The 23,500-nt window shown below is 38.9% G+C and overlaps 4 protein-coding genes across 14 annotated transcripts in view; 2 read left to right on the forward strand and 2 right to left on the reverse strand.

Moving 5' to 3' along the window:
• The first annotated feature begins 281 nt into the window (after positions 1-281).
• Positions 282-9,501, forward strand: LOC104801481. Of its 10 annotated transcripts, none has more exons than XM_010524783.2 (19): positions 311-1,304; positions 1,751-2,269; positions 2,387-2,500; positions 2,584-4,332; positions 4,412-4,528; positions 4,677-4,859; positions 4,937-4,999; positions 5,434-5,505; positions 5,593-5,850; positions 5,971-6,090; positions 6,305-6,364; positions 6,472-6,512; positions 6,637-6,714; positions 6,829-6,913; positions 7,219-7,360; positions 7,499-7,574; positions 8,160-8,227; positions 8,375-8,490; positions 8,932-9,501. In XM_010524783.2, exons 1-15 carry the CDS (start codon positions 435-437, stop codon positions 7,342-7,344), a joined length of 4,455 nt encoding a protein of 1,484 aa, XP_010523085.1. In that variant the 5' UTR covers positions 311-434; the 3' UTR covers positions 7,345-7,360; positions 7,499-7,574; positions 8,160-8,227; positions 8,375-8,490; positions 8,932-9,501. The 10 variants fall into 10 exon arrangements, with proteins under 10 accessions (XP_010523092.1, XP_010523091.1, XP_010523085.1 ...); XM_010524784.2 differs by having other exon boundaries at positions 8,994-9,501; XM_010524785.2 differs by having other exon boundaries at positions 9,260-9,501.
• Positions 9,502-10,832: 1,331 nt separating this feature from the next.
• Positions 10,833-11,900, reverse strand: LOC104801482 (zinc finger protein ZAT2). Its single transcript, XM_010524791.1, has one exon. It carries the CDS (start codon positions 11,834-11,836, stop codon positions 11,153-11,155), a length of 684 nt encoding a protein of 227 aa, XP_010523093.1. The 5' UTR covers positions 11,837-11,900; the 3' UTR covers positions 10,833-11,152.
• Positions 11,901-13,376: 1,476 nt separating this feature from the next.
• On the reverse strand, positions 13,377-16,212 carry LOC104801484 (transcription factor UNE10). Of its 2 annotated transcripts, none has more exons than XM_010524793.2 (6): positions 15,876-16,212; positions 15,440-15,791; positions 15,268-15,369; positions 15,100-15,165; positions 13,795-14,064; positions 13,377-13,700 (listed from the first exon to the last, which is right to left on the reverse strand). In XM_010524793.2, exons 1-6 carry the CDS (start codon positions 15,968-15,970, stop codon positions 13,614-13,616), a joined length of 972 nt encoding a protein of 323 aa, XP_010523095.1. In that variant the 5' UTR covers positions 15,971-16,212; the 3' UTR covers positions 13,377-13,613. The 2 variants fall into 2 exon arrangements, with proteins under 2 accessions (XP_010523095.1, XP_010523094.1); XM_010524792.2 differs by having other exon boundaries at positions 13,795-14,124; positions 15,876-16,203.
• A 1,067-nt stretch (positions 16,213-17,279) lies between these two features.
• Positions 17,280-23,500, forward strand: part of LOC104801485 (CCR4-NOT transcription complex subunit 1-like) — a 15,830-nt gene continuing 9,609 nt past the window's right edge. The window contains exons 1-20 of the mRNA XM_019200956.1: positions 17,280-17,531; positions 17,931-18,228; positions 18,310-18,538; positions 18,635-18,974; positions 19,164-19,277; positions 19,380-19,508; positions 19,587-19,778; positions 19,881-20,075; positions 20,265-20,402; positions 20,504-20,626; positions 20,710-20,963; positions 21,073-21,176; positions 21,513-21,607; positions 21,694-21,918; positions 22,314-22,493; positions 22,571-22,646; positions 22,756-22,823; positions 23,029-23,174; positions 23,256-23,364; positions 23,450-23,497. Of these exons, the coding sequence (XP_019056501.1) occupies positions 17,433-17,531; positions 17,931-18,228; positions 18,310-18,538; positions 18,635-18,974; positions 19,164-19,277; positions 19,380-19,508; positions 19,587-19,778; positions 19,881-20,075; positions 20,265-20,402; positions 20,504-20,626; positions 20,710-20,963; positions 21,073-21,176; positions 21,513-21,607; positions 21,694-21,918; positions 22,314-22,493; positions 22,571-22,646; positions 22,756-22,823; positions 23,029-23,174; positions 23,256-23,364; positions 23,450-23,497 (3,162 nt within the window). The 5' untranslated portion in view covers positions 17,280-17,432. The remainder of the gene's footprint in view (positions 17,532-17,930; positions 18,229-18,309; positions 18,539-18,634; positions 18,975-19,163; positions 19,278-19,379; positions 19,509-19,586; positions 19,779-19,880; positions 20,076-20,264; positions 20,403-20,503; positions 20,627-20,709; positions 20,964-21,072; positions 21,177-21,512; positions 21,608-21,693; positions 21,919-22,313; positions 22,494-22,570; positions 22,647-22,755; positions 22,824-23,028; positions 23,175-23,255; positions 23,365-23,449; positions 23,498-23,500) is intronic.

Here is a 23,500-nt window from a genome sequence, read left to right on the forward strand (position 1 = left end):
GGAAAGCTTCCCGAACGTAGAAAAGACAGCGAGAGCGGAGGAGGGAAGGGAAGAGAAGCGGGTAGTAAAATGTACAGAGATAATGACCCGAATCGGCCGTAGATTAGAAGGCCTTGAGCCCATTGCTGATAAAAGATTTCAAAAAAACAATTTTTAAAAGCCCACCACAAGTTTTTAGAGCCTTGCATCTCTTTCTAATTCCGGTTTGGAGAAATTAGCTTACATCTCTTTCTAATTCCGGTTTGTAAGTTTGGTGCCCGGTTTTACCAAGCATTCTGAGTTATTCCGGTTCACAAAAGCGGTGTTACGACGTCGTTTTTTTACCTACCCCAGGTTGAGGACAACCAATCCGTCGTCGTTTTTTTCCCTCTCTCCGTCCTCCGGCGTCGTCTTCCTCCGTGGACGGTCTCTGTGACAGATTGAGAGAATCGAGAATGAAAAATCTGAATATACGGGAAAATTCGGATACGTCTCGTAAATTCTTCGACAGTTCGTTCATGGCTCATAATCAAGTCATGGATTCCCTCACATCTCATATTTCCCTCTACCACTCGCATTCCATCTCACCCAGAACAAACACAAACCCTAATCCCAGATCGGCTATTCTCAGATGGTTCTCTTCCCTCACCCTCCATCAGCGCCTTGCTCATCTCACCTCTGTCGATCCCAACTTTGTCCGGATTCTTGTCCAGATGCTCGGATATGTCCGGACGAAGGGCCGTGGCTCTTTCATCATCCTGCCGGACCTCCCTTCCGGCGATCTTCCGAGCATCTGCTTCAAGAAATCTTGCGGTTTAATCTCCAGGGTTGCCGAGTCGAACGGCTCAGAGCGTCGGATTTTTGAGTCGACCCGGCTCTTCGGTTCCAGAGAAGGGGAGAGAGTCGAGGACTGTTCTTGTTCCGTCAAATTTCTTGATTCGATCACTGTAAGCGAGGAATTCGCAACGGATGTGGATCGGTTTGTGGAGACTATGGATGAGTTATCGAATGGAGGGTTTTTGAGGGGGGAAGAGAGTGATTTGGGATCGAATTGGGTAGAATTGGAATGGCTGAAAGCCAAAGGCTTTTATAGCATGGAGGCCTTCATCGCAAATAGGTTAGAGGTCGGCTTGAGATTAGCTTGGTTGAACAGCGGTAGTGGGAAGAGAAAAGGAATGAAATTGAAGGAAAAATTGCATGCTGCAGCAGCAGCAGCAAATTCGTATTGGAGGAAGAAGGCGTGCACCGATTGGTGGGTCAATTTGGATGCCGTAACTAAAAGGAAAGTCTGGAATTCTGTTTTGGGAAAATCAGCAAAATCCCTGGTATGTGTTTTACCTTGTTTAAGCATCCTGAATCTTTATTATTAACCATGCCGAGATATTGTGGGAAAGTTGTATGCTATGGTTGATAACGCAATTGATAGACATGGATGAAGTGAACCTGCTGAATGCTATCAAAGGGTGTAGCATCAAGATGCAACTTTGATTTAGAATATGGACTCTGGATAGTTGCTTATTAGAATTCGTGGGTGCTGGTTGTAGGAAGAGCTAAATGGAGTTTGGTACCTGTCTTCCCTTATTTATTGTCCCTCTACCATACTTAGACTGTCTAGGTTGGAAAGTTCTAAGATTGCTTTTGATTCAGCTATGATTTGCATCCCTTAAATCTTGTCATGCTACATCTGTCAATCCTTCTTGAACCCGTGTCGTCGTTATCTTCCTTTACTTATGGTGAAAGTCTTGAAGTGATGTTGTTACTGCAAACTCAGATATGTGAGATTCTGAGAGAAGCGAATCAGGCGTCACAGGAAGAAATGTGGATCTTTGGTTTTGGCGTAGGACCTGCAAGGCAAGGATATTCTGAAACTTCGGCATTTTCGGTCTTTGACATGATTTTAGAAACAACCTCTATATCTAAGAAAAGTAGTACCTTAGCCAGCGCTTTAAATGGCTTACATGTGCTTCAAGAACTTGTTGCATTACTTGTCTCGTGTCAAAATGGTGAATTTCCAGTACATAGTGTATTTTTCAGCTCTATGGGTTCTCTTGGTACCTTAGTTGATTGCGTACTAAGAAAACTACGGGGCTTTCTCGTGCTTATCTCCATCAATTCTGCAAAGATTGAGCTTCTTGGAGAAAATACTCAGAAATGTCTACCGAGTACATCATCCAAGCAGATGACTAATTCAACCCACCGTAAAAAGAAAGGCAAGACCAGGAATGTGAAAAGGCCTAATGCGGAGGCAGCATTTAGTAAAAAAGAGACCTTGACAGAGGAAATGGAAAGGGTACATATTTTCCCTTTAACATCCACAGAATTTATTTGTTTCAAAAATTATGTGGCAACTTTTTTGTGGGAAAGCATCCTTTAGATACTAGAGTTTAACAGTTAGAGTTTTCTCCAGCGAGATCGAGATGGTCTGGAATTCGAAAGAGACAAAGATACGGTAGAATGCAAAAAAATGTCTACCACATCGATAAAGCACAACTGCTGTGAAGCCATTTCTGCAGCAAAAATGGTGGATTATTAATTTCTCCTCGTATTTTGGTTGATTATTATTGTTAGAAACTAAATTGTTTTGTAACTGATAACTGCCATCAGGAACTCATCCCAGGTTTGGTTGCTGGGAAAGGAAGAAGTAAAAAGAAAAGAAAGGAAAAGAATAAGTGCACAAGTTTTAAAAACCCTGAGGAAAAAAATAACTCTGATGTGGATAGTTCAGCCATTCAGGAAGTTCCTGACAATAATTCAAGTTATAGCTCTACTCCTCAGCATCTTCAGGAATACATAAATGCTTGGAGCATTGGAGAAGATAGTCACGCTAGCTCTGTCAGGCATGCCTGTGCTACAGGAACTCCATGGAGTGGTACAGTTCAAAATCAGTATTCTAAAGAGGAAGTGTTGAACACTGAGGCTGAAAGGTGTGTGGTTCAATCCTCTTTTACCGTTGTGGATCCTGTCGGTGGTTCAGTCAGAGAAGATGTCAATTCTCGAGATTCCTGTCATCCAAACGGGCATGTAGAAATATTGATGTCTAATAGACGATCCAGAACTTTCAAGGAATGTGAATCCATTGGCATACAGGATAAGAGGAAAGAAAGAAGCCATGGTGTTGCCTGCAGTACTTCGGAATTTGTTTCCTATGAGTGGCCTGCTGTAGCTCCTATGTATTTTTCACACCTTAATTCTCACCTTCCAACTGCCACCGATAGATTGCATCTTGATGTCGGCCACAATTTGCATGCTTACATGCGCCAGCCTTTTGTGCCCACTATGCATCATGGTAGAAATCCTTCCATTGAAGGCGCGCATAAAGAAGTTTTTTCTCGACCTGTGCCGATGAGTTTAGATTGGCCTCCCATGGTTCGGAGTAATTGTGGTGTGACAACACCATTCACTTGCAATTATGATTCTGGAGTTTTTATGGACTTTCCTGAACAGAAAAATAAACAGGAGCTAGGGAATGATTGTGAGAATAATTGGATGCTAGAGGAAGACTTTGAGATGCACGCGGTTTCTGGAGTAGACTATAATCAGTATTTTGGTGGTGGAGTGATGTATTGGAATCCTTCTGATCATCTTGGGACAGGCTTCTCTCGTCCTCCCTCACTTAGTTCTGATGATAGCTCCTGGGCTTGGCACGAAGCTGAAATGAAGAGGGCAGTTGATGATATGGTTGCGTTTTCTTCTTCTTACAGCACAAATGGATTAGCTTCTCCAACAGCGGCTTCATTCTGTTCCCCATTTGATCCTTTAGGTTCTGGAAACCAGCCTCTTGGTTATGTTGTGCCAGGAAATGAAGTATCTGGCAAAGTGCTACAAGCCTCTCCAGCCACAGCTGAAGATGTGGGCGAGGAGGACGTCTCTGGATCTCTGGCTGGTTTATCTGGAGATGTTGAAGGGAATTCAGGAGACTCATTTTCTTATCCCATTTTGCGCCCTATAATCATTCCAAGTATGTCAAAAACTGAATACAAGCGTAATTATGATATTAGAAGTCCGCATGTTCCACCGTCGCGGCGAGATCATCCTCGCATAAAGCGACCACCATCACCTGTAGTACTATGTGTTCCGCGTGCTCCTCGCCCTCCGCCGCCTTCTCCTGTGAGTGACTCTAGAGCTCGTCGAGGCTTTCCAACTGTAAGGTCTGGGAGTTCCAGCCCTAGACATTGGGGTATGAGAGGCTGGCTCCATGATGGGATAAACTGGGAGGAAACTTGTGGTGCTGAGGTTGTTTTGCCTTGGCGAAACAAGAATCTTGCTGCGCGTCCGGTCATTCAACCTCTTCCTGGGGCTCTCCTGCAAGATCACTTGATTGCAATGTCTCAACTAGGCCGAGACCAGGAACATGTAAGCAACATCTTTAATATTTATGCAAGTATCTTACTCTGTTCAAGTTCCATTCATTTTGTAAAAATCTATTTCGCAGCCTGATGTGGCTTTTCCACTGCAACCACCCGAGCCACTTAATTGTCCAATGCCTAGGGCATCTCTCTCGTTGATTCACAGCCTTCTTAATGATGAGATAGATTATTTCTGCAAGCAGGTAATATAAAGCTTCTTTTACCATTTCATATACTTTGATAACTGCCCTTACTTTACAGAGATCCATCGTGACTCCTTTGGATTTTATATTTATGTATCTCGATTAGTGTGGATTAATTAATGGTTTGAATAACATGATGGATCTAAAGGTTGCTGCAGAGAATATGGCCCGTAAACCTTATATTAATTGGGCTATCAAGCGGGTTACCCGATCTCTCCAAGTCTTGTGGCCCAGGTCTAGGACACATATTTTTGGTTCATTTGCCACTGGCTTGTCCCTTCCTTCAAGTGATGTGGACCTTGTCATTTGTCTTCCTCCAGTGAGGAATTTGGTAAGCGTATCCTAGATTATTCCTTCTCAGGCCTCAATATTTGATTTGCAAATACTGACTCCTGAAACCTCTTTCAGGAACCTATCAAAGAGGCCGGAATTTTGGAGGGCCGTAATGGTATAAAGGAGACTTGCCTTCAGGTATGTTTAGAACTACAGTCATTAATCAATTGACGTGTTTTTCTGCTGGGTATGTGTTTGTTCCAGAAATTTATGGATCTTAGTTTTGTGCATGTTGTCAAGTGATTCCCTGATTTTAATCAGAAAATGAGATGGAAGTCACATTTTTTTTTCAGATCATGTTTATTAATAACTGGAATTGATTATTATTGCTTAACCCCCCTTTAAATAACAGATTAGTGAATCACGCTTGAGTCTGCACTACACCCTCTATCTTGAAAGTTTTTGAAGATAGTATGTACTGTTGATTTGTCTCTGAAAACTGCTGCAAGTATGCTTTTTAGGGAAGGTTTTAAAATATTTTAAGGACATGTTAGCACTTTAGTTCTGTATCTAACAGTTCACTAAATACAATATTCATTGAGTTGCCTTGGCTTTCATGTTTACAATTCTAGCATGCAGCCAGATATCTGGCCAATCAAGAGTGGGTGAAAACTGATTCCCTGAAGACAGTTGAAAATACAGCTGTAATGCCTCACAGCCATGGTCTGCTTTATTCAGTCATTTATTTTTCACAAAGCTTCCTCTAATCTAATTTTTATGTTCCTGCTTAGATACCTATTATCATGCTTGTTGTGGAAGTTCCCTGGGATCTGATATCATCTACTGCATCTGGATTATCACCAAAAGATGGCCAAATTTGTACAATTGTTGACCATGACAGCAATGGCCAGTACGAAATAGTTGGATTTGGAGACAGTGCAACAAACTGTTCACAGGAGAACTCTGGGAGCTGCACAAATGCGAAGTCAGTTCGTCTTGACATTAGTTTTAAGACTCCGTCTCATACGGGCCTTCAGACAACCCAGCTGGTATATATTATTCTACTTCGTTTTTTCACAGCCAGGATTGCCTTTTCATGAATTTTATTGTCTTCTCTGTACTCTTTTTCCACCTTGTGGTTCTTCATTCCTGAGATATCATTTTGCCAGGTCAAAGACCTGACCGAGCAATTTCCAGCTGCCACACCTCTTGCATTGGTGTTAAAACAGTTTTTGGCTGATCGTACCCTGGACCAATCATATTCTGGTGGATTGAGTTCTTATTGCTTGGTGAGTTATACTCTTTGCTTTGCTCTGTGCAAAATGCACCAATCATCTGAATTTCAACTGGTCAGGCTCTGTAGAGATATCGTACCTATCCTTGTAATAGGTGTTTCTCTAAACAGTGCATCTGGGTAGATCTTTGACTGACATATTTGTTGTCTTTCTCCTGAAATGAGTTCCTATTGAGTATTTGTTGACTCATACTCCAATTAATCTGCAGGTCTTATTGATTACGCGATTTCTTCAGCATGAGCATCACCTTGGTCGCCCTATCAACCAAGTACATATTTTTATCGGCTTCCTTTTCTGTGACTAGGAGCTTGTGCTTATAATGATTTCTTGTTCTATTTGAGCAAAGCAGTACAATTGACAAGAAGTATTTTGCAGAATTTTGGGAGTCTTCTAATGGATTTTCTTTACTTCTTTGGGTCAGTCAAAATCATGACTGTTTCTTTCTAACATTCTACAAACTATATTATTCACATATGCATATGCAATCCAGAAATTGATGCAGATTGGCATACTGGATTTGTCTTTGCAATAAATTTGCAGGAATGTATTTGATCCGCGCCAAATGCGTGTTTCAGTGCAAGGAAGTGGTGTTTATAGGAGTAGAGAGAGAGGATATAGGTAAACATCGCAGCCTCATGACCCACTTTCTGCAAATGACATACATGTAAAATGTTCTTAACTTTATGCCTTATGTTCATGTCATGTGTTCATAACTGTCTGCTTAATCTGCAGTATTGATCCGATACACATCGACGATCCTATTTTTCCAACAAATAATGTGGGGAGGAATTGCTTCCGTATACATCAATGTATTAAGGTAAAGTGAGGATTCTATTTATATATATTTGTGTTTTTTTCAACTTTTGTGTTGGATTGAGAAAACTCGTTTAAGAGCAAGAAAGATAGTCTTCATTTAGCTGGTATTCGTCATTATGAAATATTAGAAATGGGAAAGTTAAGCGATTTTATGGCTTCTTTATAGCAATTTTAATGTTATTTCTGGATCCTGGGTTTGTCATCCTTGATTATAACTTGTGAAGTAGGGATAATCCTTTCTAGCCATCAATGTTAAGTTTTGGTTGATGTTCTCCATCATGAAAGTTGATATTTCGGTTGATGCAGGCATTTTCGGAAGCCTACTCTATTCTGGAGAATGATCTCACATGCCTTGCTAGTTCCACTGATTCATGCAGAAAGCCGTCGTACAAATTGCTGTCAAAAATCATTCCAAGTATGGGGTTGTTGTAAGAATCTAGATGTGGTGGTATGTATTGCTTCTAGTTCTATTATTGCATATTCAATATGGAGGATGACATGAAGACTTGAATACGAACAGTTTGCAATTCTGAATGCCCTCTCAAAATGTATTTTTCCACCATCAACCTGATCCTTTATGTTTCAGTTGAGATGAATTTTGATGCGCAACGAACTCTGGAAATTGTAACTGCTGATGCCGATGCCTATATGCAACTTCCCAGGTAACTGTGCCTTTACGCTGTGAATTTTGATGCATTTGGACCCATGTAGGGAGTAACCACTGGTATGATTTAGGATACTTTCATAATCCTTTTTTCATGGTTTGGACCCATGTAGGGAGTAAAACATATGATAATTTCATTCATTGATATCCCATGGACATTCAAAAACAGTTTTTATTCATCTAAAATGATCCTTCTTCTACTGCACTTTGATGATTCAACTATGGTTGTCTGAAAATGCTTTGCTCAACGTTGAGAATGTGATCTTGGTCAGTGAGGGACTATATATTGTAGACCATCATCCTATTTGAATCAGCCAATGTCTCAAGTACCAACCAACTTGGACGCAATAAAGAGATGGTGTCATTCAGCAGATTGACAATTATTCTTGTCTCTTCACTGCTATTGTGCACTGTGTGTATGCTTCTATTAAACAATCTCTCTATTTTCTTAACCGTTGGCTCAACTGTCAGTCAGCATGGTCATGACATGTTGAGATAACCGACTACAGTGTTTTTACCATTCAAGACATGCTTGCTCCAACCTTTTACCATAAATATAATGTTCTAGTTCACCTGTCTGCAGGAAGGCCTTGTTCTATTCTGGACTGACTGTATTCTACACAACACATGTGTCAGCCAATTGATGCCTAGGTATGTCTAATGTTTATTAGCAAATTTCAGTTGAATCCAGAGAACTCCTTTGTTGCTTCTATTAATTTTAAAAACGTGCTTGTTGTTGAGAATCCTTGATCATCCCGCCTCTTCTTTTTTGTTTGGGGGGTTATTTTGCACTAGCAGCTTCCTGTTGGAGGCTATCGGCCCTAAGGAGACAAAAAGATCGCTGCAGAAACTAGTCGTCATCATTTAGAGACACAGAAGATCACGAGCGGAACGTTTCTCTAAATTGTTTCCAGGTACCCTTTCTTGGTTGCAACAAATGTGTGCATGTACATATATATATATATGTAAAGTATAGAATGGTCAATTGTCTTGCTTTTGGGAGAAGAGCGCTGAGGTAAAAGTATATTACTAATTTCCTGGTTTGTGAGAATGTGGTCATTAGGTCAGAGAGAGAGAGAGAGAGAGAGAGAGAGAGAGAGAGAGAGAGAGAGAGAGAGAGAGAGGGGTGAGTGGCATCAGAGGAATGAGGGACTAGCAGTAGTGATGGCCAGTTGATAGTTTTTTGCTGGGCATCAAATGATGGTGTTTTGTGATCTGATCTGTTGGATCATTGTTTGCCCCTTTTCATCGTATTCCCTCATACATATACACATGCATACATACAGGGCATATAAAGGGTTGGAGGAGAAATGTGGGTTGAATTTGAAATCATTTCATTGTATTTGTTAGAACAGGTGAAGAACCTGCGCATACATGTGAATAGGTGTTTTTTTTCTCTCATTTTCTTTTTTGGAAGGAGAAAAAGAGAAGGGAAAGGAGGTGTTGTGTTGACCGAGCACGATGTGATGTTGTTTTGGGGGTTCCTTTTCTCACTTTTTTTTTTCTCCTCTGGTTGTTCCAAAGTCCATAGTATGACTCAAGGACTCTTCAGTCCATGTTTGGTTTTTCTCTCTTTCGGCCTTAACCTTCCCTCTCCTCTTGGATACCGCGATCTTTCCACTTTATCTGTCTTTTTTCGTCTCTTGACCAATTAAATAATTATAGTCCTACTTTGCATTGTAGTTTAGAGGGACAAATACAGGGTGGAAGTGGGAGAGGGTTAAACCCCAAGTCTTGGGGGTACGAGAGAATTCAAGGGACAGTCTCACCTTTTTAATCTTTGTTCTTTTGGGTTTTATATGTATGAGAGTGAGTGAGTGTGTGAATCTTCATTTGGTACTATGTTTGTGTGTTCTCTATTGCTTTTAACAAGTCAAACCGACAACGTCTGCCTAATCTCATTACCAAACTCAAGTGACAATTTTTGTCGGTTGTGTTATAATTATCATGCGACAGTAGAGGAGTAGGAAGAGATGCATTTCCCAGTCTCCCGATTTGAGAGCTGATAGAGCGGCAGGGCTCTTAGAGGGAGTGCAACTGGACCCACTATTAGATGAGCCTACTTTTATTACAACAATTTCAAATTATTGTGTTTAAGAAAAATCAAAAATGAAGTTTTTAATAACAATATTTTGTAATGTTTACTCTTCTACAAATCTAAAAATATCTTTTTTAAGTATATTTAAGATTTAAAAATAATATTTATTTTATATAATTATTTATGATAGAAAATATTTTATTTATTTTGGTTGGAAATATCATTTAACAAAACAAAATAATTTACTTTTTTTAACATATGTTTTTGTTTGAGTATTGATCATTTATTATCTATATTAACATTTAAAATTAATAAAAAAAATATATTGATTAAAATTATTATATACTATTGGTTAAAACAAGAGAAAATTTGTATAAATGCACAAAAAAAAAACACCTTTGCATTATATACTTCTATTATTGTAATTTTTGTATTCTATACTTTTTTAGTTAAAATGACCATCATACCCTTCTATATTATTACAATCTGCATTATCTAGTCGTATTTGCATTATGTTCGTAGTTTAATCACGGTCGTAGTTATCTAGTCGTAGTGAAATCATGGTCGTAGTTATTTGGTCGTAGTCTGGTCGTAGTTATCTAGTCCTAGTTATCTGGTTGCATGCTGTAGGTGCGACAGGTACCGTAGGTGACCTACCGCAAGCCGTCGGTGCCGCAGATGACCTGTCGCGAACGTAAGTCATCTGTCGTAGGTTGTAGGTCATTTACCGTAGAGTGCAAATCATTTTTCACAAACGGAAAGTCATCTTTCTACAGTTTTCTTTTATAGACATTTCATCAAACACATTATATCCATACAAAAAAATGATCATAATATCACCAAAAAAAAAATCAACCAGAAGAGTATTTGAATAGATTAGATAAACTGTAAGAAATAGATGAGATAGAGAAATTGTTGGAGAAAAAATAAGATCAAATAGCAAAACGTATCGATTTCTAAAAGATAAATTATCACAAGATCGTAGAACAATACTCTGAATAGTAGTTTGGGTATTTAGAAGAGAAAAAAAAGTAAAGTATACAATAGTTTTTTTTTATGATATATTTTGTAAATTTCGTTTTTTTTTTTTACATTTTGTCAATTGCCCCTTAAAACAAAACTAACACTAACACGATAAGGTTACGATAATTTATATCAACATTTTATTATTGTTTATAATAAAATTATATTGTAAAATATTTTTTAATTTGTGTTGTAAAATGATTAAATCTTCTGTATTGCACACGGATATATAGAACAGCCAGTTCCGTTAATTTCAAACAAAACACCACATTCAGTAGACAGAATTGAGGTGGCAATTCTTTAGTTGCCAACCTGACGATATAAAAATTATAATTGATAGTCTCACATCGCATCAACACCACCCCCGGCGCTTTTCTTTTTTTACCAACATGTAAATGTAGCAGAAAATACGTGTGTATGTATATGCATGCTTGCTCTACATGTGTGTTCAAATCACATGTATGCGACCAATAAAGGATAAAAGAAGTAAAAGGGGGAAGAAAATTAATAAAGATTCAAAACCAATCGCCACTGGAGAGTTGTAACCACGAAGATGAGCTATTACCAGTACCACCACCACCCCCTACCTTCATCACTGTCCGATCAACAGAGCAAGCCAAGTTCAGGTCGAGCGACGGCTCACGTTGCGACGAAGGCGTCCTCATCAGATTGTTTGATGGAGTCAACCAGTGACATCTCTTGTGACCGCCCAGGGCTTGTCCTGATGCGAAAACACGGTGACATATGCTGCATTCATGACTGTTTGTTCGTTTTCTTGTGATCTGAGCCGTTGATCTCTCTTCTTCTTCTTCTTCCTCTTCCTCTTCATCTTCTTCTTCTTCCTCTTCCTCTTCTTCTTCTTCTTCTTCTTCTTCTTCTTTGTCTTCAGAAGCAAAACAACCCTTAACTTTCTTGTGACTAGCTCTGTGTCCGCCTAATGCCTGATGAGACGTAAACACCTTCTTGCACGCTTTACACTGAAACGCGGGTCCTGCTTTCCCCTTATTTACGCTTTTACCCCTACCATCTCCATGCTTATTGTCATCATCACCATCTCCGACTACTGTGCCCGAATTAGACAGCAGGACGAGACAGTTGGCAAGGTCCTCGTCCTCCTTGTCTGACAAGATAGAACTCGATCTCTCTCTCTTCGATCGACGTACAGATTTGTTTTCACCGTCTAAACGACGACTAAACATGATTAAGAATCGGAGCTTGAGTGATTAGTTAGTGTGTTAATGGCGATGCGAGTATAAAAGGGAAAGGGCGAGCCCTAGTTTTTAGTGAAAGCTATGGGTTCGGTGTCTTGTAGTTTTATGTGGAGGAGGGATCGAGTTGTGTAACAGTGACACGTGGTTGTTTGACTTTTTCTAGCCCCCTGACTCAATGCGCGGGGGGTATATACATTTACTTTACATGCATATATGATTATATTTTAGATATAACTAACTATTTTCACCATTTCACTTGTAAAACCTAAACGTAGCCTCGTTTCTTTTTGTGGATTATATGCTTCCATGCATGGGAGGACCTACAAAACTTTTTCATAGGGGACAATACAAAATTTACTACCCCTCCCTTCATTTTAAATATCGTTTAAAAATACTACACACAAATTAAGAAAAATAGTGTTTTAACCAAAATATCCTTATTTATTACATAGATAATTATTACTTCTAAACATGCAAAATATTTAAATATTATTAATTAAAAGTAAATTTGGAAAAAATATTAAAAAACACATTGAAAATCGAAAAACGTCATTTATTTTGAAACAAACAAATTATTCGTCAGCTATAATTAAACAGAGGGAAGTATAGTTTAAGAGAAATATAAATTTAAAATTTATAAAATTTATAATGAAGTTAAAAAAAATTAATAAAAGGAATGGAGGCATAGGTTGTTCTAATTGTCGTACAATATTCTCGCATAACCACATGTGCGTGTGTTAGGGCTTACTATATATATAAGCCAACATTGCTGTGATTAGCCAGTGATCAATTAATTAATTATTCTTGTTCAGATGTAATGGGCCGCAATATGACACGAGGCCCATGCGTTTACAGAGGCCTTTATTGGGCCACCCACTCTCCACGACTACAAATATACCAGTAGATTCCTTATCCATTGATTATGGTCTTGTTTTTCTTTTTGTTCATAATAGTATATTTGTTCAATAGATATGGATATTATTAATGTTATCGGATTATAGTGATGTCATATTGACTGGAAAATTGGAAAACACACGCAGATCATACATATGATAAATTTTCAAATTCAAATAATTTGAATTAAAATTTTAGAATACACAGTACTGAATGTCGTATATTTTTATTGGAGTCTTCTCTAGTTTAATATCAGCCACCTATTTCTGCGGGGTATATGCGTATGTATATTATATGGGTGGGGTTGGGGATTTTAATTTTGATGCAATAACTCGTAATTTCTAATCAAACCAACGAGTATGGACCTAAAACGATTCGATTCGATTTGATTTGATTGGTTTAGAAATCATGCGCCTTTTTTTCCTTCCCCTATTTATAAAGTTAAAATGTATAAGTTAGGGTTCGTGTCTCGTCTGGTTTGGCTGTTTCGCGAACTTGTGGTGAGTATTCGGGCCAAGTTGACCAATCGACACCCAATCATTTTACAACATTATTTAGTCGAAATGTCCTCTCTTTTTTAATCATATATATAGACGACATGTCATACAAATATACATACTCATATACATCGGTGTTAAAAAAAAATGATTCAGCCCAAGACAGCTATTATCTTTTATTATAACAATGAGATGTCTGTTGTATATTCCGTAAACAATAGGTCGGGTCCAACATTTAATGGGAAGGTGATATTACACATTCATCAATCGTTTTATTTTCCCTCCGACTATATATACCATGATCTACTTCTTCGACATAATCATACATGGATGATGGTATAGCACACACGTAGGCATAATAAGTCTACTTTTTATCATTTTAGGTTTGAAGGTGGTGGTAGGTGTTGCTGCATCTGCTGATACAAGGCAGCCATCCGGCTATAGGCATCCATGGTCATTGGCTGCAAAACCGGTAGATATGTATAGACGTACGTGAGCGTATATATACATTGACAAATTATTAATAATTTAATGATTGGAACCCATGCATAGTACCTGCGATTGACATGAAAGAAAGGCGGCCATAGGATCTGGTATCACGGGAGACGGGTATCGGCAATCATTGGAAGCAGCGGTATCCCAAGCCATTGGCATAAATGGGTTAGGCATCATGTTCGAAGCGGCTCGGTTCATAGAATTCATGTCCATGACTCCAAGTCCCATCCCTAGCCCCATGTGGTTAGCCATCATTGACATTTGTAGCTGTTGTTGCATGGCCATTGGCAACATCATCGATGGCATGCTCATCCTACTCATCATGCTCACCTGTGCTTGTAATTGTTTCAAGTACTCTATCACTTCATCCAGCATCGATGCTTTATCCGTCTGGAGTAAAACAAAAAGGCCATATACGTATATATTTTTTGAGTCACTAACTAATTAAACCAATGCTGTACAAAACGCATCTAACTAGTGCGATACACAGACATCATTATATTCGTATTTATTACGTGGATTGTATATGTATGTGCGTGCGATGGGTGGTGGATGAAAAAGGAACCGACACGGTAAACATTTATGTATATATATATATACACACACACACACACATGATATGGTTGCATATATACATTGGAATGGGGTAATGGAGATTTGGCCGAGTTTGAGACACGGACAAGGCATAAAATGGACCTACGAGGACCGAGCAATCAATATAATAATGCGATGAAATCGGACAAGTAAGAAACATCATAAGTCAAGCTGTCTTCTGGGGACAACAAATTGAGTTTCTCTTTGTGTGGAGTAGAATCATCGTATCAGGTCCATATATATCCGCTCCGCTTTGCATTTAATTCTTTGGACCACACCACACATTATATACACCCTTTTCTCACACATACGTAATACGTATGTACTCTAATATCCAAATACGTACTAGTTATAATAAAGCAACACAATTAACTTTAACAAATTGCCGGCAACAAGTATCCGAACGGAAGAAAAAAAAAACTATTTTCTCAGTGTTTTTTAAAGTCACGCTAGGTATTTATTGATTAACAGATGTGCATTCGTGAACTTTTTTCCATATCACATTCTATATAGATAAGATATAGAAAACTCCGAATAATGAACCATGGCGTTTGAGAAAACTAAATTTAGTTTAAACTTTTGATGTTTTTATTATTTTTCTTTTTGTTATATTTTTAAGATATGTGATATATTCTAACATGTAATATGTTTTTATCATATTAAAATTAATATGTATGAATTTGTTTCGATGCTCACACTTGCAGATTGGGTTGTAGAAAATTTGATAACTACAAATAAAAGTTGAGGAGGGGTAGATATGTAAGGGTGTACCTTGCTGGAATTAGGAACTAATTTCTGCAAAGTCTTCATCCTCTGGTTGATCTTGTCTCTCCTTTTCTGTGCGAAAGAAAATGATCATATGATTAGTTTATATGTGTATATATATAGTTAATAGGAATAAATAAAAAAAAGAAAAGGAAAGAAATGATAGTGGCATACACGTTCAGATTGGTTATGAATAGCAGCGGCTCTGCTCCTCTTGGTTGAAACGGAGGATTTAGCAGCAGTATTCTTGGTGTCCTCTTCATGGGTCACCTCCATCTGCAACACCATTTCTCGTAAGGCGTGGGAGGGACGAGGACTAAATGTTCAGAATATTAGGGAATCATGCCTCGGGAGAGAAGGAGTAATGGTCGTCGAGGGAGGTGGAAGTGAAGCCCATGCCGGAAGAGTCAGTAGTCCTAATTCTGCCGACAGTGGCACTCCCACTGACGCTGATCTGATCTCCACGCCTCGGTCGTTTAGGAGCAGCAGCCTCTTCTTCTGGATGGTCTCTCCTGCAAGATCCCGGTACCATCGCGTCCATTCCCTTGTTGTTGCTGTTCGTTGCTTGGTTCACTATTGACTCCAGCGTCCCTCCGCTCACGTACTTTGTCTGCGTCTGTGCCCTTGGTGGCCCTAATCCGTGCAACGCCAGCTGCCCGTTTTCCCATGTCAGCTCCGCCACCTCGTACTCTTCTAACCTGCGCCGCCATATATACACATGATCTTTCTTTGTATCTAACTTTGTCATCAGGTAAGTAATATGCGTATATATACACACTCACAAGGGGATATCGGCGGCGGCGCCGTGGGAGCGGTGGGAGTGGCGGGCAGTGGTGGGACTGTCATCTACGTCCCACGTGGGAACACACTGACTCATTGTCCGCACTTCTCCAATCCCTCAATTCCCTTGAATTTAATTATGCATATATTCTCCTATTGCTCTCTTTCTCCCTCTCTTGTGTGCTTGTTTCCCTGGGCGTTTCAATTTGAAGGGGAGAGTCAGGGAGAGAGAGAAGGCTGTCACTTTTGCAGTAATGGAGAAGTGGGGACATTATTCATTATATCATAAATGAACCATAGACTTTTTAATCATGGATAACATTACCATTTCACTACAGTATACATCTTTTAGTTAGTTAACGGCAGATATTTTTTACTTATAGTGTGTATATATATATTTATACGGTTTTATAGAAACAGTCTAATGTCATTGTATTATATTATCTGGCAATGAGAGTGAGACCTTTATATATGGCATTCGTAATCTATTTATGGGCGCAATTCTCTGCTGTTGAATATAAAATATCAGAAGCGGAATAAATTAGGAGGAATATCTCTGTGTGTATGAGTAACTAAGGAGGAATATTTTAAAGTAACAAGTAGACTTCCTGGTCCATATATTGTGTCACGAATAAAAATCAGCTGAAACTAAGAACTCATGCACAGTCTTGCGTCATGACTAGAAATCTGAATCTCACGCTTACGCCCAAATCTACGTTTAATTAAAAAGAAACACGGCGATATATTTTTTTATTTGAGATGATTCTCTGTGTTTATCTCTTGAAATTTATAAAAGTTTATGGACCGTAAGAAATAAAAAAACACAATACGAGGGGAGTAAAAAATGGGCCTAAGTTTGAGACGATGAGGTCCAGTAAGTGTGCGCCTTCTTCTGGGCGAAATGGGCTCATGGCCTAAAGATTTTATACTGGGCTTCATTATGGTCAAATGGGCCTTTAATATTTTAGCAAATCGGGTGTCCCTTAGGGAATATTAGTCAAATAACCCGGTCGCAACAATTTCAGTGTACACCACCAAACAAATTTTTTTTTTTTTCAATTTTAACCCACTTTTCAATTGGAAAAATCCGAAATACCCTTTTCGTTTTATTTTTTGCGACCTTATTACGACTAACATATAACTGATGTACCACTAAAATAAGACAGATGATTTTTTTACCACCTTTTTTAGAATCAATTGTAATTATATTTAGAATTAATTACGAAGTCGTAATAACGAAGTTGTTTTCGAACGGATAAAAATCGCGTATTCATTAAGGTTAATTTCGTCTTTTCATGCAAAAAAAAAAGTGTTAAACGTGAAATAGATGCGAGGCAAGTGGGTCATGAGTAAAATTGCCTCTCCCTCACGCGTGTTTATAATTTCATTTCATGTATTCCCGACGACAGACGCAACGGATCATTTATCTTCTCAATCCTCTCTCTTCCACGCGCGTAATTCCCTGCCTCCTTTCTCTCACTCGCACTTGGATCGTCTCCGTTGCAAACCTAGCGCCCTCTCTGTTCCGAAAGTTCCTTGGATTCGGATCTCTGATCGCCATGTTGGGGCCTCCGTCCACGATCGTCAGTCATGTCCGGTTCTTGCTGGAGAACTTGGACGATTCGGACCTTGACTCCTCCGTCCATGAGCTCTGTGACGTACTTTTCTGATTTCAAATTCCGTGTACACATATACGTACTTTCATCCTCGCCGATGCGTTTCTAGGCTAGTCCCGAGTTTCGAAATTCGCATTTTTCCAGGGTTTTGAATGATATGAAAGCTTTATTCGTTTCGATTTGATGTTTTCGGGTTTTTCCTGTATCTGTTTGGGGATTGAGAACGTTCATTTGTAGGGCTTGAGTCATCTTTGTGGTTGATTCTGTGTGTTTCTCGCTACATTTTTTAACACTCGACAGGCTTTACTGGTGCGTAGACCGTTTCTGCTAAGATGCATTAGAAGTTTGAGAGTACGGAAATCAGAAATAGATCTTGACCGAGTTGCTTTATTGGTTTCCTTTATTTTGCTCATTGTTTATGTCGTTTGTTTACGGTGGCAGTTTGTTGATCATGGAGTTGAGACTAGTGTTCCGGTTGTCCTGACCTGCTTAGGCTGGTTGACCTTTAATAAAAGCCCCGCGAATAGGTTGCAGCTCGAGAAAGCGGTATCATCGGTTTTTAAACATGCGATGAAGACGCCAAATTTCAGTACCATTCTTTCTCACACGCTAAAAGATGTTGATGTCACTGAAGATTTTGTGGTTGATTTGTCAAATGCATTGCGCTTATCTACATCTGAGAAAATTGTCTTTGCTCTTGCCTTGTCCGATCTTGAAAGATCAGATGCAAGAATGAGTGGTAAGTTTGATGCATTCTGTTGCTTTGCTTTTTCTTTTAAGAATAAGTGGACAACGGTCTTTGTTCTCTCTCTTCTTGCAGGGCGGAACTTCTGTGTTGCTGAGATTGAGAAGCTATGTGTCAATCTTTTCCAGATGGAGTCAACTGAGCAAATTCAAAATATCATTTTGTTTCTTCGGAAATCTGAGGATCTCTCCAAACATTTGAATTCCTTTTTTCGGATATTGTCTTCTGCTCAGTCAAGAGAAGAACTCCACTTCGTGCTAACTCCTTTCCTTTCAGAAGATGTGCATGGAGCAGATATTTTCAGGTTCCGATTATATGAGTTTTTCTTCTGGAAGACGGTTTTAATCTGTATGTATTTTGTTTGATATAGGGTTTGACTCTCAATGGTTACTTCCTGTAGGGGCACACATTCACTCAATGATACTGCAGTAAATGACTTTAATGCTATCTTAGCTGAAATTGAAAAGGAGATCAGCGTGGGAGATCTCGTAGAAGAACTAGGTTATGGACTCACCGCTGATGCCACACAATGCAAAGAGATCTTGTCTCACTTCTTACCTTTAACAGAGGCTACAATCTCTAGAATCTTTGGAACGGTGGCCCGTACCTTTGTTGGTCTTGAAGATAACCAGAATACCTTTTCTACATTTAGTAGGGCCCTTGGTTTCTGTTCCTCAATTGAACTTCCCCTGCTAAAGTCGTGGAATGTAGAGATTCTTGTTGAAACAATCAAGCAGCTTGTAAGTTATTCTAATGCACTTGGAAATTATCTCATTAATGTCACTGGTAGCTCACTGTTTTTTTTTTAAAATTTTTTAAATTGCATATTCATCTATCTGTCTTTTATCTAACGGTCTTTTATGGAGTAGTTACTGCTTCATTGTTGAGTTTCATGAGGTCAGTGTTCCTTAGATTGTCTTCCAATGCAGGCTCCTGGCACTAACTGGGTACAAGTCATTGAGAATCTGGATTATGATGAATTTTACATCCCTAATATGGAGGCTTTCTCATTCTTCATGTTGTTGTTTAGAAATGCATGCAAGGTGTGGTTTTATACTGGCTTAATTCAGTTTTGAAATTCAGATGTATACCCGTTTAATCAATTTCCCGTCCGTTATTCAATTGTGTGAAACTAATTCTTGCAGGATCCATTTCCACTTGATGTCATATGCAGTTCTGTCTGGAAAAATGTGGAGGGGCAATTATCATTTCTTAAGCATGCTATATCTTCACAGCCGGAAGTATTTTCCTTTGTGCATACTGCGAGGAAGCTGGTGAGATAATTTGGATGTCTATATTACAAATGTTCTGGTCTAATTTATTGTTCATATTCTGACAAACTGTTCTTTCAGGCGTATGTTGATGACGTGCACAGCCATGAACAGCAACTAGTACTTGCCAATAATGCTTGGTTATCTCTTGACCTGTTACGTGTACTCTGCGAACTGGCTGAGAGGGGACATGCTGCTATAATCCGTTCATTGCTTCAGTATCCGCTTACACATTGTCCCAGAACGTTGCTTCTAGGAATGGGTCATATCAAAGTACTTTATCCTTGTGTATTCTAAGAATATTATTCTTTATTTGAGCTCTTAGGTGTCATTTGTTTCGGCATGTTTTTTTATGTACAATCCTGTATTTTGCAGACTGCATGTAATCTCATTCAGCGTGATGTGGCTTCTGCTGTTCTTCCCATGATAGTAAAGAATATACCGGATAGTGGTTTTATACTTGATCTGTGGCATCTGAATGCTGAACTTGTTCTTTGGGGGATTTTAGATGCTCAAACTCTCGAACCAGATGGGTTGATGAGATTAGTGGAAATCTGCCACGAACTGAAGGTAACTAGATGCAAAATTGAACCAATATTGCTCTGTATTGTGATGAAAGCATGTGATTACCCGAAGAAGTATCCTTAGCTTTTAGTTTCAGCGGTTCTACTTATTCTGCATTTCATTGTAAAGGTTTTATTTTTCTTGGAATCAGCTTTTTTTTTCCTACTATCTTCTAATCATTGTTTTTTTTTTCAGATTCTCTCATTTGTTTTAGAGTCAGTTCCAATCTCACATGGCATTGGATTGGCAGTCCTTGCTTCACAGAGAGGTTTCTTGGACTTTGAGAAGTGGTCGTTCAGCTGTATATATATGTACAAGGATGTTTTCTTTGAGGTAATATACTGTTTGTTGCTCAAATGTTTCTGTTACTGTTTCTCCATAGATTGGAAAATAGTAGATAACTAAGCTTTCAACTTCATCTTGCAATATTTCAGGAGTGCCTCAAATTTATCAGGGATATTCAATTTGGTGAATCCAAGGGTCTTTCTTCCAGACCTTTCCATCCCTCTGGTACTATATTCGATCTATATCTGGATGCGGCATCTTCCTTTTTGAAGGTCAGTTTTTCCCACTTGAGTTTTTGTTCTGCTTGTTTATTGCCTCAAACTCTGGAAGTAACTTGTTTGAGCCTGTACTGCAGGTTCTTAAAGCTAATGCTAGCGTAGTTTCTTCACCTCATTTGTCTGAAGAAATAGAAAAGGTCCATGCAGCAATTTTGGATAGTAATACAGAACTGCAGAATGGTGGGGCCAAAGATTCATCAGCTTCTGCTGCAGTTGGGGATGATGTCGAGGCAGAAGCAAATGCTTATTTCCATCAAATGTTTTCCGGCCAGTTGAGTGTTGATGCAATGGTCCAAATGCTTGCTCAATATAAGGACTCACCAGTTAAAAGGTAGGTGCTGGAAAAATACCTATTTCAGGAGTTTTATTTCCGATTTCACTTTTGCTAGGCTCCTCATGGATGCATAAAGAACATCATGATTTTTTTTTGGGTTTGGCAGGGAAAAAGCAATTTTTGAATGCATGATTGGAAATCTGTTTGAGGAATATCGTTTTTTCCCCAAGTATCCCGAGAGACAGCTAAAAATAGCAGCCATCCTCGTTGGTGAGTTAGAATCGGACATGTAAAGAATGTTTTTAACTTTTGCCATAACCAATGGATACCATGATGCTATGTGTAGTCATGCTGGCAAACCTTGTGCTCAGCAGAGTTTAGTGTAATGCAACTGTCTCATTTCCTCTTTCTCCGTAAATGTGCGGATTATGTGCTTCAGAAAGATCTCTGAAAATGTGAATTATGATCTGCAGACTTAGTGGATTATTTAATTGGACATCATTTAAACTCTTTCCAATGTCATGCTGTCTGGTATTTCTCTAGAGTATATCAATGTTTCATTTGTGTTCTTTTTTGTCTATTGTGGCTCACTCAAACAAATTTTAGGTTCGGTTATCAAGCACCAGCTTATAACTTCTATCACTCTTGGTATCGCCCTTCGAGGAGTACTGGATGCATTGCGTAAACCTGCGGATTCAAAAGTATGGTTTTCTTGCTTAGTTTCATTTGTGTAACATGGGTGTCTTACCGTGTAAGATGATGAGTTGTTTTCTCTCGGCTTTTGCAGCTGTTTTTGTTTGGAACGAAAGCTCTGGAGCAGTTCGTGATCCGTCTCATTGAGTTGCCTCAGTACTGCAACCATATTTTGCAAATATCTCATCTGCGTAGTACTCATCCGGAATTAGTTTCTGTTATCGAGGAAGCCCTTGTGCGGATATCTTCTGGTATTTCAGAATCAGATGCCTCTGTTAATCACCCTATCTCCCTACAGTCTATCCCTGGAAGTGACGAGGTGTGGTAATATATTTTGCTTGTCTGTCTATTCCACATGTATTCTCGTCTTGCTATCGTTGCCAATAGCTTGACATCTTTTCATTAGTTAGTGGTGTGACGACTATATTCTGATCCAGTGATTTATTTCGGAACATTTATGGAGGTAGATTGGGTAGCTTAATTTGTTGAGAATTTGACAAGAAAATAGAAGATTGCTACGTATAGTTTTAGATTCTTTCTCTCTCTTGTATTTTTATTTTTTGCACTTTAGCCCTTGTGTCAAAGATACTTAAGCTTCTCATGACCTGGGTGGTTTACATCCTAAGATTTTTCTGGTTAAATTGATTGGCTCCTTTCTCTTAAGCCGAGAAGGATGTTGGCACGCTGTTTCTGAAATTTTTTGTTCTTTTGCAGTTGAGTGGTTCTGGAATTGGCCAATCTGTATTGCAGTTTTCTTCTTCAATTCAGCTTCAACATAGAAATGCCGTTTCTGTAGATGACCATAACAAGGTGCCTGCTATGCCTTCTAATGATGTGAAGTCGCTTCTACCATCTTCAGCGACTACTTCAGGAGATGCTTCAGTCATTCAGAAGGTGACGACCTTTTCCCTGTCATCCCATCTTCTACAGTGGCAATATTTCTCATGTCCTGTTGATAATGATTCTAGCAGAATTCAGTGACTGGTCTAGCTGCCTCATCAACCTCAGCTGGCTTTGTCCATTCATCTCGTGGAGCCACTTCGACAAGTAATTATTATTTTGGAATATTTTTACAGAATTTGAAATGAAATAGGTAGTGCATCTAATTTCCTAATGAAAAAAAGGAAATCAAGTTCAACCTCGTTATCTATTGTAGGGTTTGGTTCTGCCTTGAACATAGAAACCCTAGTCACCGCAGCAGAAAGACGAGAGAAACCAATAGAGGTAAACATTAAAAAGTTATTTGTTGCTTATCTTTTTCTGCTATTACATAAAGTGAACCTAGTGATCATCAGAAGAAGAACAAACAAGGTTACATCGCATAACCTGTACATTTAACTTCCACTTTCAAGCTTATTGGTCAATATGTAGTCTATCCACTTATCCAGTATGTTAGATTTGACAAGAATCCTGTCTTTCTTTTCTCCAGGCTGCTCCTTCAGAGGTTCAGGACAAAATATCTTTTATAATTAATAATATCTCAGCAGCGAACATGGAATCTAAAGCAAAAGATTTCGCAGAAATATTGTGTCAGCAGTATTATCCCTGGTTTGCACGGTATATGGTGATGAAAAGGTATAGGTGTGTTCTATTTATTTGATTGATGAAATATTATCTTATACATTTTTCTCATTGCGTCGCCTACCTGTGTATTAGAGTGAGCATCGAGCCAAATTTTCATGACTTGTACTTGAAATTTCTGGATAAAGTTAATTCCAAGGTCTTGTACAAGGAAATTGTTCAAGCTTCCTATGAGAACTGCAAGGTGAACACTTTGCACCTCAATGGTCCTCTCTGTTGGGTGTATGTTTGTCAGCAAAATTGTATCTTCTATCTCTATGTTCTTTCAGGTTCTCTTAGGCTCAGAACTCATAAAGTCAAGTTCAGAAGAGTCGACAGTT

This window comes from Tarenaya hassleriana, unplaced genomic scaffold (genome assembly GCF_000463585.1).
Source record: "Tarenaya hassleriana unplaced genomic scaffold, ASM46358v1 Cleome7, whole genome shotgun sequence".
Lineage (NCBI taxonomy): Eukaryota > Viridiplantae > Streptophyta > Magnoliopsida > Brassicales > Cleomaceae > Tarenaya > Tarenaya hassleriana.

Coding starts and splice junctions, on each gene's coding strand:
- LOC104801482 (XM_010524791.1), bottom strand. CDS start 11,836: ATGTTTAGTCGTCGTTTAGACGGTGAAAACAAATCTGTACGTCGATCG.
- LOC104801481 (XM_010524787.2), top strand. CDS start 435: ATGAAAAATCTGAATATACGGGAAAATTCGGATACGTCTCGTAAATTC. Junction 6,091..6,304: donor GATTGAGTTCTTATTGCTTG/GTGAGTTATACT, acceptor ATTAATCTGCAG/GTCTTATTGATTACGCGATT. Junction 6,365..6,471: donor TTGGTCGCCCTATCAACCAA/GTACATATTTTT, acceptor AGTATTTTGCAG/AATTTTGGGAGTCTTCTAAT.
- LOC104801484 (XM_010524792.2), bottom strand. CDS start 15,970: ATGAGTCAGTGTGTTCCCACGTGGGACGTAGATGACAGTCCCACCACT. Junction 15,792..15,875: donor GCCGCCGCCGATATCCCCTT/GTGAGTGTGTAT, acceptor ATGGCGGCGCAG/GTTAGAAGAGTACGAGGTGG. Junction 14,125..15,099: donor TAGTTCCTAATTCCAGCAAG/GTACACCCTTAC, acceptor GTTTTACTCCAG/ACGGATAAAGCATCGATGCT.